This window comes from Monomorium pharaonis, chromosome 9, assembly GCF_013373865.1.
Source record: "Monomorium pharaonis isolate MP-MQ-018 chromosome 9, ASM1337386v2, whole genome shotgun sequence".
Classification (NCBI taxonomy): Eukaryota; Metazoa; Arthropoda; class Insecta; order Hymenoptera; family Formicidae; genus Monomorium; species Monomorium pharaonis.
The window spans coordinates 7,343,855-7,355,883 of NC_050475.1; the positions used below are offsets into that span (position 1 = coordinate 7,343,855).

Here is a 12,029-nt window from a genome sequence, read left to right on the forward strand (position 1 = left end):
GACGAGAGCCGTCCTTTTCACGTATTTTTTCAAATGTAACGGTCGCGCCAAGTGAAATTCTCGCGCGCGGTTTACGTTTTGCTTGTGTGTGATATATTGTCCGTAATATCGGGAGTGCCGAATAAAGTATCGGGCGGTCGTTATTAATGTGCGGTTCGAGAATAGCAGAATGATGTCAGCAGAAAGCGGCATCCATGGAACGACTCGGTAATCCGAAAAAGAAATGTAACAGTAGCAGCAGCAGCAGCATCAGCAGCAGAAGCAGGGACAGCAATCGCGGTGAATGAATTTTTATCAAATCAATTAATTGAATTTATATTATGTATATGTGGTATTGGATATTTATAGAACACACGATTATGCACATTTGCATAAAACAGATTTAAAATATAACGCGGTGATCCAAATCGACACAGTAGTAATTCTGTCTTTGTCTCTAACTGAATATCAAATAAAGACAGAAATACTGCTGTGTCGATAATTTGTGTCTCTTGCTGGAAAAGCTTCTAGAGCTTAAAGAAGTCTTTTTTTGGTGTACGTCCGTGCTACATAAGAGCAAACGAGATGATATATTTACCTTTTCTTGATAGCTCATATATATATATAATACAAAATAAATAATTCGAATATATGTATATATAATATATACGTATGTATATATACTGGCGGTTTTCTAGCGGTATTTTAAATTGAATTTAGCTTTTTTTTTCAAGTATTGGCAACACTGAGCCAAGCAGCTTCTCTTTTCAGTGGGGTAAAGGGGGGAGTAGGAAGAGCAAGCGCGAGCTGCGCGAGAGGAAAGAGAGAGGTTAGGTTTGCTTGCGGCGATGGCGGCGATAAAGGGCCTGGGTAGGAACATCCCCTACTTGAGGCAGCAGGCTGCGGCCCTGTTGGGCAACACCAGCACCAGCGTCAAGTCCATCTGCGTGGTGGTGCTATTCTCTTACTGCCTATCCTTTTCCGAGGAGGCGGTGCGCATCCTGAGCGTGACGCCAGGTTACCTGCTGCCGCCGGTTTTCTGGTTCTGGACGGCCTTCACCTTCTGCTTCCTCGAGATACACTTCTGGGAAGTATGCGTGGACATAGTCACGGTCGGCCTGTGCGGCAAGCTGATCGAGCCCCTCTGGGGCGCCTTCGAGATGATGACGTTTTTCGCTGTCGTCAACTTCGGTGTCGCCGTGCTCTCCGCGCTTTTCTATCTGTTTCTCTACATGTGTACCAGCAATCCGGACCTGCTCTTCAACATACATATACACGGTTTGACCGGCTACATCGCAGGTACTCTCTTGTAACTGGTTACATTAAATGTCGAGTTGCTTTGTCGTACATCGTTGCAAGCACAATTACAGAATGTAATTTTAATTGATTGATACACTTTGGTTTTAAACTGCTCTTAAAACAAATTGCCTAAAATAAATTAATATATTAATGTGTTTAAAAAATTTGAAATTTACATGTAAAATATGAATTATTATGTGCATACGATATAAGCTATATAAATGTTTACGAGTCATTTATGTAAATAATAATCTATGAATCAGAAGATTCCAATTTCATCAGGAATAGTGAAAATTATTGTTTTTTTTAATTTTTAATATTGTATATTTTTATTTTATTAATGCTAAAGTTAGATTACTAATTCAATTACTTTTTCCTGTATTGTATTATCCAATTAATAATTTGTATTAATTACATATATGAAAAAGATTTATATGTAAACAAAATATAAACAATATGTAATAATCCATGTAGATTTAATTTTGAAATTTATAGCATATTTTTTACTATTTATGTATTTAAAATGCCCTCAAATTATACCTTTTCTAAGAAGCTTCTCTTGGCAAGAAGATTTTTCTTAAAGAAAAAAATTTCTAGGAAATACATCTAGCATATAGCTTATAAAAAGTCATAAAAGATTGTGTTACTTTGTAGGTGTTGCAGTGGCGGTGAAGCAAATAATGCCTGATCATATCTTAATCAAGACACCCATTGGAAAAATTACAAACAGAAATATACCATTAATGGTATGGATTGTGGGATTGATATTGTGGCTTGTTGGATTACTAGAAGGTACTCATCCCACCATGTTTCTTAGTGGACTTTTGATATCTTGGACATACCTGAGATTTTATCAGAAGCACAACAATGGAACTCGAGGAGATATGGCAGACAATTTCACATTTGCGAGGTGAGATTTTTGTAATTTTGATTAATCCCTGTAAAATATTGGAAGTCTGACTATCTTACTTGAAACTTTTTTGCAGTTTTTTCCCAAATGTTTTACAACCACCGATAGCGGTAGTGAGTAACACCATACATGGATTTTTTGTGCGTATTGGACTGTGCCGGAAGGTAGTTAGAAGATTTGACATGTCCAATACACCACCTGGCTTAGTTATTAATCTTCCTGGTATTGATCCTCACGACAGCGAACGACGTCGGTGAGTAAAGTAGCGAGATAAAAAAAACCACAAAGCTCAATTTTCAACATTTTGTAAATCATACATTATTCTTATCCTTCCGATTGATGTCTACTTTCCAGGCAAATAGCGTTGAAAGCACTGAGCGAGAGATTAAACAAAGATCACGCAAAATCTTGGCAACCAGACAGAGCTAAGAAACACTCCCCAGTACCTCCTGCGGTTTCCATACCAATACCTGAATCCACCACACCAAAACCGCTCGCGTCTCCCCTCATTCCACAAGTCAACGTTAATATACATAATCATCCCTCTAGTAGCAGTACGTGATTATACGAGACAGACTGATCTCAATAGGTTTACAAATTACACTGAAAAGCTTCTAAAGAATAATTATAAGACGCAGGTTTATAATATGGCTATATGCAATAATGAGTATAAATCCTATTTTTTTACTCCTGCAGACAGAACATATTATGAAAAGAACACTACTTTAAGTAGTACCAAAATTATTTTCTTCACAGAGTGTATAATAAAATGTCATTTCATAAAAATTAATATACATAAAATTCAATTTATTAACAATATTTATTTACGTATAATAAATTTTTATTCTTATAATATTCATATATATTGAAACAGAATTTCATGGAAAACTTCTAATTAAATACCTTCTATAGTAATACCTTTGAAATCTGAAACTATAATACTATTTAATATTATTATACATTGCCAGTAATTATCGTCGTTATGCAAAAATGAGTTTTATTTTTTTTTTTATTTCTACACACAAAAGTTTATTTTAATTTTACGCAATATTTAACTTACAAATATTATGGAACACTTTTCTGATTAAAAAGAAATTAATAATTTGCCATATTTCATGGAAATAAAATTAATGCAATATAAAAATTCAGTCATTACTTTAAATTTCTAAAATTTTTGTATAGTACATATTTTTTTGTATTAATTAAAATATTTGTCTTTAGTTACAAAATATTGCAATATTGGGATATCATACTCTTTATTGATTATTATGCCATATTGCCGATTTAAAAAATATGATCTTTGGAAGATTTTTAACAGTATATGTGTGAAAAGAATAAAATTAATGTTTGTATTTTATGCTATTTTCCAAGAAACGAAACAATTCTTTATTATACTAAAGATTATATAAAAATCAATGACATGAGAATTTTAATGTCTACAAAAAAAACTTACAAGTTTGTAGTGCCATATAATTAGAGCACTGTTTCATAAAAAAAGTGATTCAACAGTAACATAATTAGATGCTTTCAGTGCGGAACATACAGCGATATAATTTTGTTAAGAAAAAATTGAAATTGAATAAAATGATTCAATCTTGCTTTAAGATAAATTTTGTACTATTGAAAAAAAACCGCGCGGAAAAAATAGGGAATTATCTTGATGTTAACTTATACATGTGTATGTTGAAATCGGCTAGTTATGAAAATGTGCAGGAAAAATTCTGCACATTTACATTTCAATTAAAACATATAAATATATAAATATATATATATATATACATATATTTTTTCAATAAAATGTTCTAAATTATTATAATCGACATAGAATATAATATTCGTTTCCTATATTATTATTATTCTACCCTTTTTAAAGTTTCCAAGTGTTATACATGAAGATGTGTATAAAAAATTTCAGTTTAAATTACATAATTTTATTTTGTACAGAATCATTTATGTTATGTAAATGCGTATTTAATGTTATAAAATGTATAACATTTTTAGTTCATAGATGCATTCGCTATACATAGATGGGAGTGCATGGGGTGTGGAAGATAGTTTTAATAATAATTATAACAAATACTGAAGTATCTTGTATATAAAATTACACAAATAAATTTGTAAATATAATAAAGATTGATGTAAAATGTAAAGGGAACAAGATATTAAAAAGGGGCAGTGATTATATGTAGCGATATCGCTATGTATAATCATTCCATTATATATAATGGAATGATATTAAGAGCTATTTTTATGTATGGTGTGAATAAAGTTTACAAAGTATATGATATTGTATGTTTTGAGTGATTTTGGCCGTCTATTCAACACAATGTTATTATGACGAATCTTTTATTAAGTACTTTTATTATGAATATTTAGTCAATTAAAATATTTATTATTGTGTCCGAGAAATAGAAGGCCAAAATTAATTGAGTGTGAATGAATACGAGTATTTGTTGAATTCACAGAAAGCATGTTTTAAAAATCTAATGTAATTATTACATGCATATGTACATGTTATATATATATATCATTAATTTTGTACATAAGTTACAATCGTTACGATCTGTACAATATTAAATTCTACCGACAAAATATTTGTATTTGATTTTATTACCAAAACCTTTTTATAATACGATCAAAAAATTTCAGAGGTTCAGGAAATTCTTAATAATCTGTAAATATATTCTAAATAGTAGAATTAAAACGATACATAAACTCTTATCAAGAAATATAATTTCATTATTATAATGTTTTGTGTACCAAATATACAAATATATTATAAACTTTTTTCGATAAGTTTTTTAAAATAGTGCGTACACCTCTATGATGGAACGCAGCAATGCTTAATAGAGCGTAATAAATATTGATGCTTTTAGTTTAATCAGAATGTTGAGAAATCTGATAAAGATAAAAAAATCAGTTTTGTTCCAAAATTAAAATGTCACCAAACATGAAAAAAACTGGAACATATTAATGATTGAATAATATATAAAACAATCAGAACATATATTATAAGCGTCTGATGTTTGAAGCTATATATCATTTATGCACATATGTATGGTATATATGATTGGATTTTGGTACTTATGAAAAAATTACAGATTCTTGAAATATTATACTTTTGACATAATTACAAATTTATCTTTAAACATTTATACAATATATGTTTCATGGTAAGAGACATATTATTTTGCAAAATATTTATAATGTGAAATTATTCAGATAACAACGATATGAATATTGAAATACAAAAATAATTGATATTGTCTAAATGTATATATACATACACACGCTAAAAATAGGCCATTTTATTTCTATATTTTAATATTCACCGTTATCTGAATCATTGTACACTATATACTCAAAAATTATATACATTTTCTAATTTTCAAAATTTTGTTCGTAAAGGATTTATTAAATTAAGAAAGTGAGGAGAAAAAAACCATGAGAACTCAAGGCCATTGCTCATGTGTGAATTATTTTCGTATATCTGTTTTTTTTTCTTGATACGTTAAATAACTCTACTTTTAAATATTTCGGTTTCTTTTCGAGTCATCTTCAGTAGAATAATTATTTCACACTCTTAACTATGTCCATTTTCCCTATGTCCAAAGAGAGAAATCTCTCTTATCAGTCATTTAGCTAATCTTAGACATTCCTGGCAAATAGTATAATGTACTAGTAACGTAACATACCAAGAAGAAATGAAAAGTTTGTTCTTTTTTAATGTACTGGAGCAACAAGTAGAGTGAGACAAATATATGTCTTATTCTAACTTTTGCACCAATAACAGTACAGCGAAAAGGAACAGGTTTAAATATACAAAAATAATTTACACGCATAAACAATGTCGAGCTCTAATCATCTTTTTCCTCCTTACTTTTTGGGATTGAAATAATAATCATTCATTATTAAATCAAGCCCTAATAAATACATTCATATGACAATTAATATATCTTATTTTGTTTTTTCTAATTTACCAAATCCCTTTAGAGGACCGCAGAATCAAAGTAAATAAGAAAATCTTGGTTTTATTTTTTTAAACTTATTTTTTATCTCATTATGAGAAAATATTTTTCTACTTAAAAATATTTACAAAGTGATAATAGTTAAACTTACGTCTTTCACGTTATTACTTTACCAATAAGCTAATAACTCTCGTCTTTTATCTATAAAACTGCTGTTGATGTTGCGACCACTGTGGCTGTGGTGGCGGTGGTGGTTGCTGTTGGGACGGTGGCGGACCGTATTGAGGTTCCTGTATATAACCGGCAGGTGATGGTCGTATGGAAGTCGGCGCCGACGATACGTACTGTTGCTGTTGCGGTGGTGGCGGTGGCGGCACGTAAGACACTTGAGTTGGATGCTGCTGTTGCGGATAGTACTGCTGCGTCGGCTGCGACACCGGCGGTGGCACATTATAACCGCCGTAGTTCACCGGCGGTGGTGGCGGCGGAGGCGGTGGCGGTGGCGTTGGATAATAATGATGACTCTGCTGCGCGTGAAGATCGTGCGTGGTCAGGGACGTCGTGTCCTGGATCGGCACGGTGATAAGATTAGTGCGCATCGGGGCATTATTCGGAGGCGGTGGTGGCGGTGCGGTACTCTGCGCATAACTCTGCATTGACATCATCGCCTGCTGTTGCTGTTGCTGCTGCTGTTGCTGCCTGTGTTGCTGCCGATGTTGCTCCAATGGCTGCTGATTCACCAGCGAGTTCACACGAGGATCATTACCCATGATCGGTTGGACCATGTGAGACTGCACAGATTTAAGCCGCGTGTTCTGCATTTGTACGGAAGATACCTTCGTTAGCTGCGACTCTATCTCTGGTTTGGTGTGCACGTATTGCGGAGGATCGACCTGCATTCCTTGGACCGGTTGAGGTGGCGCCGATATATGCCGATGATTAATATGAGCCTACATGACAGATTAAAATATATTAAATTTTGATTAATTTATAATATCATTATATCTTTGCTATAATATGCAATTTTATAAAAGAATTCTCCGAGAATCTCTGGTTTTTCTAGAAATTTTATTCAAAATTTCTATGTAAGATTAGAGAATTTTTTAAGTTTTGAAATAAACTTATTTTATTATATTTTTTAATGTTCCTAGGTGATCATAAAAAAAGGCATTTATGGGTATTCTCTGGTAAACTGATTTTTTTTTTTTTTTTATTAAAAAATATCTTTGAATTGGCTTCACAGAATTCCAAATTCTTTTACATAAAGTATATATAAAAATAAAGAAAACAAAAGACAATTTTATGTAAATAACAAAAAAATTTTTTGTAAGTTTAAGAAATTTTAACATGCTAACAATTTTTTTGTATTTATTGCTACTCGATTGTCGACATTTTGTATTATCAAAAATTAGAAAAAATGATAAATTTTTGTTAGAAAGAATTTAAATTTAAAAGTAAAACTTTAAATATTTCTCCAAGTTTCAATAAAGTTCCATGAAAATTTATAATTTTTCAAGGATAAAGAAGAAATTCCCTAAAAATTCCATGTTTCCTGGTTTTTCTTGATAGTAAACCTTAACCATTTACCTGTAAATCACGTTGACTGAGATATGTTCTTCTACAACCAGCATTTCCATATCTCGTCCCACCATGTGTACACATAAATACAGTACCCAACCCAGTTTGCTCTACTCTGGACACCTTCTCCATGCAACGAGGACAGACTTTGTCTTCTCTCTTAGCACAAGACAGGCAGAATACATGTTTGCAAGGTATCTAAAAAGTATATTAAGTCCAAATACATTATATCTACAATGCTAAAAATCAGTTTGAGATATCGGACAGAGAGAGAATTGACTAATCGCATTAGTTGAGATCGTCTATAGTTTAAAACATTTATTGATCGAAGAATTAATTTATTATTGTATTGGTTGATTAAATTGTTCAAATGTGATTGGTTAATTTATTCTGTTCGAAATCTCTGGTCAATTTCGGTAAACTCAAGATTTTTAAAGTAATAAACGAGTTCACGCTAGTAAAGCGACTAAATTTGCGAGAAATTATAAATATAATTGGATCTACAAGAATTAATCATATTCAATCATAGGGCGAGTAGGTCTAGCTGTTTTGCTGGCTTGAACTCGCCTAATAATTAAAAGTTCAATGAGACAATATAAGCTAACACTATGTAAGATTTATGATTGATGAATTTGATCCCAGCCTTCACCACATTGAAGAAATACAGAATAAATAGCAACTAGAAAATACATGTATTAAGAAGGCGTTCACAAGATTTTTTCAGGAGCAGAGAGAGGTAAGTGCCTCTTCTTGCCCTATCTATAGACCGCTTTGCCACTCGGACGATCATGTATGCGCTAATTTTCAAGAGGAGGGAATGCTCCTTCTTGTCCCCCGCTATGGACGCCTATGTGTATTAAATCTTATTTCAATAAAATTTAAAATAAGAAACATAAATTCCTTAATCAGGATGAGATGTTACTGTGTGAAAACAGGCAACCCCTTCAGATTCCAAGTTTAATCCCACAGAGATTGATTCCATATAATTTTATAAATTCCTTAGTCTATATTGACTTAACAGGGAAACATACCATACGTCCATAAATGAGAATAGGCTTCAAACACTTGTCACAGCAATGTATCATAGGATTCAGCACTTTCTCTCCTATAAGATTCACTCGGTGGTCCCATCTTAAGCGTAGCATCGGCTCGGGTGGACCACGGTTGATGGTCGTAAATGTTGGTGCCTCCAACTGCGATATATCGGCCTCCAAGTCAAATTGTTGCTCAATCACGGGTTGCTGAGTCACGGAAGGTTCGTGTTCATGTTCCTGTTCACCAGTAATTGCTTCGACAGAATTGTCTTCCACTTGCTGTGGAGTCTCTTCATCATCACTTTCAATAATCTGTAAGCAATTTCAATGTATAAATATTATAAATGGGATTAGTTCAAATAAAAAGTGTATACTATTTAATATATTATCAGAATTGCTTAAGTTAATCTATTTTTTAACTAAATTAAGTTAAAGTTAAGTTAAAGCTTTATTTATAATAAATTAGAAACTCATCATTTATTTAAGTTAGATTGTTAAAACATTAATCATCAAACATTGACATTTTATTTGTAAATTAAATTTACATAAAATAACAAAAAACATTGTTTTTTATGTAGAATATATTTTTTCTAATTTTTTCTTTTGTACAGATAAAATTTTAACTTAAAAAAAAATAAAAAAATTAAAATTAAAGTTTGTGTTTTAAAAATAACTAGTTAATTAAAAAAATTAAAAATTAAATTATTTAAAATTAATTAAGAGTCATTAACTTAACTTTTTAACTTTATTATTAATTTTTAACTTTTTAATTAGTCACTATTTAACCCTGATTATACAGATTTCTTTCAAAAAGTTGACTGTACAAAAAAATATCAATAAGTAAATTCAATTCTATAAATGAAAAAATCAGCTTTGTGACTCAACTGAGACTCAACAATATTTATTATAATTTCTATAGTTTCTGTTTATATAAAATCAATGACTTCTATTACTTCATATAAGTGCGAGTGCTATAATCAGGAGTATGTTGTTGAGAGTTTTTGCACTGATTTTTGAATGCAACATGACATGTTTAAAAACATTATTTTTACCTTAACTTGTTTCTTAGTTCGTCCTCTACTTCGACCTCCCCGTCCGGCGCGTCCACGAGCTCGGCCACGAGCTCTACCTCTTATTCTCTTACCATTACTCTCCTCCATCGCTGTGAAATCAATATATTATTTATTATTCTACTTCCACTTTAATTGGATATATGTTTATCTCAGATAAATTTCTGGGGGGAATATCGTTTAATTTTTCATAAACCATTTATCGTTTAGAAACAGAAAAGAATAAACACCGACAATTTTTTTTTAGCATTTTTTTTATCTGTAGCTAATTGACGAGATGTAATTTGAGCGCAAAATTTGTTAACAATAGTTAGAAGCAAACTTGGAAATTTAAGAGTGATAAAATATACATTCGGTATCTGAATTGGAGTTAATTTTCATATCGCCGGTCTAGCTTCTCCTCGGAGAATTCCTGGCACTCTCGTGGATCAGTAATCGTCAGTAATCGTATCATTCGTATCTCAAATGTAACGTTTAGGTTAAGTTATCCCGGTGCTTCTCAACGAGAATAAAGGCGACGATTTGTGGGAGGGCGAGACGGACGGTGATACTTACAACTAGAGGTTTGAGGATTAAACGGATGTGTTTGTATTTTGTCTAGAGCCGCCAAAAAAAATTGCTTTCACAACATATCGTCGACGTTCCGTATCACGGCAGGTCGGCTGGTCGGTGTTGATAGTTGATTGATACTTGATAGTTGATAGATAGACCGCGGTCTGCCGCTCTTGCGCATGAGCGTTAAACATTATTAAATCATATTTAAAATTCCAATATAACTGGGATCAATGTAATTTCCACGTTCTACGATGATTTTTTAAAGCATTTCTTATAAATCTGAGTAATTTGGTCCAATTTATGTCTATTCACGGAAGTTTTTCAAAATCTAAAAAATTATATTTTATAGGAAGAAAGTTATATTTTTGCATCGAATTGTTTTACTGGCGCTGAAAAATGGATTTATTTACTATCTATAATGCGAAAAGAAAAAAATCATGGATGAAGCCTGGCCAGCCATCAACATCAACGCCAAAACGCGAGATATTTGTGGAAGTAAATTATAGTTATATGTTGTGCATTTGGTGGGATCATAAAGGTATGTGGATATACTACGAGATGCTGATAAAGATTGAAATAAAGCGAAGTTAAATTTTACGAATAGCATAAAATATATATTTAAAATGGGAAGACAGTTAATCTTTCAATGTCTTTATTTTATCGATTTTATTAATTTTTAAATTTAACAAAATATATTTTTATTTCAAGGGAGTTATATTTCATTGTGTGTTGCAGTAATATCGATAAGTTTTAAGAACAAGATTCCCTTTCTACATGGAGCCACGCTGAATCATGAATACTTATTGTTATATAGCTTAACAACAATTAGCTGCTTTGAACGCGCCCATTGCGTTTGCCGCCATTATAACGCGCATATGCGAGAAAGAGAATTAATCCCCTCAATCAACCATAGATTGACGACGATTCAGCCTTCATTGAAACGCTTATGCGACGTGTACGTTGCCGTGGAAACGATACTACGCCGGAACGCGAGCCACAGGACCGTTTGCAGCATTTATGGCGCCCATCACAAGAAGTTGTAGAACCCAAATTTCCAGCCGACACAAAAATAATTTTTACATGTATTTACCCAACAACATAAACGCGACATAAATTTAGCTTCCCAGCAATGAAACTCCAACTAAATTAAAAAAATACTTTGTATTGCCTCATATAAAGAATATCTTCGAAACAAAACAAACTGAACATGTTGATGAAGGTGCAAAAAGATAAAGCAGATTATAATCTAAGAAATAATGTTGTGTATAAAATATGCTGTAGAGACTGCGATGTCTTATATATTGGACAGACAAAAAGAAAACTTAAAACAATTTAAAATTAATGAACATACCAACAATTTTAAACTTATTATAAAGTTATCGAAACACTCTGTAATGTAATTACCAAACATAAAAGATGGATATGAATCATTTGTTTGATTGAGATAATACTAAAAAATTCTTGACTGTGAACCTAATATTATAATTACTACAAGAGATTAATCTCCGAAATGATTCATATAAAAGGACAAACAAATAGTATAAATTAGCAGAATACTGAGTTGCACAATGATTCTTTTATTAATTGTTTTATTATGTAGATAGTATTATTATCATATTATTTGTTATAGATACAA

The 12,029-nt window shown here is 31.8% G+C and overlaps 3 protein-coding genes across 6 annotated transcripts; 2 read left to right on the forward strand and 1 right to left on the reverse strand.

Annotated features, from left to right (window-relative positions):
• The first annotated feature begins 728 nt into the window (after nucleotides 1-728).
• On the forward strand, nucleotides 729-4,780 carry LOC105838007 (transmembrane protein 115). The gene is made up of 4 exons (XM_012683258.3): nucleotides 729-1,278; nucleotides 1,933-2,188; nucleotides 2,265-2,441; nucleotides 2,543-4,780. The coding sequence occupies exons 1-4, from the start codon at nucleotides 828-830 to the stop codon at nucleotides 2,748-2,750; spliced, it is 1,092 nt and encodes a 363-aa protein (XP_012538712.1). The 5' UTR covers nucleotides 729-827; the 3' UTR covers nucleotides 2,751-4,780.
• On the reverse strand, nucleotides 4,104-10,541 carry LOC105838005 (E3 ubiquitin-protein ligase Hakai). Its single transcript, XM_012683256.3, has 5 exons — nucleotides 10,394-10,541; nucleotides 9,821-9,930; nucleotides 8,766-9,080; nucleotides 7,744-7,932; nucleotides 4,104-7,106 (listed from the first exon to the last, which is right to left on the reverse strand). The coding sequence occupies exons 2-5, from the start codon at nucleotides 9,926-9,928 to the stop codon at nucleotides 6,354-6,356; spliced, it is 1,365 nt and encodes a 454-aa protein (XP_012538710.1). The 5' UTR covers nucleotides 9,929-9,930; nucleotides 10,394-10,541; the 3' UTR covers nucleotides 4,104-6,353.
• LOC105838006 lies at nucleotides 9,937-11,548 on the forward strand. Of its 4 annotated transcripts, none has more exons than XM_036291767.1 (3): nucleotides 9,937-10,401; nucleotides 10,743-10,931; nucleotides 11,129-11,548. In XM_036291767.1, the coding sequence occupies exons 2-3, from the start codon at nucleotides 10,790-10,792 to the stop codon at nucleotides 11,434-11,436; spliced, it is 450 nt and encodes a 149-aa protein (XP_036147660.1). In that variant the 5' UTR covers nucleotides 9,937-10,401; nucleotides 10,743-10,789; the 3' UTR covers nucleotides 11,437-11,548. The 4 variants fall into 4 exon arrangements, with proteins under 4 accessions (XP_036147660.1, XP_028048982.1, XP_036147659.1 ...); XM_028193181.2 differs by having other exon boundaries at nucleotides 10,383-10,503; XM_036291766.1 differs by lacking the exon at nucleotides 9,937-10,401 and adding an exon at nucleotides 10,535-10,625.
• The last annotated feature ends 481 nt before the right edge of the window (nucleotides 11,549-12,029 follow it).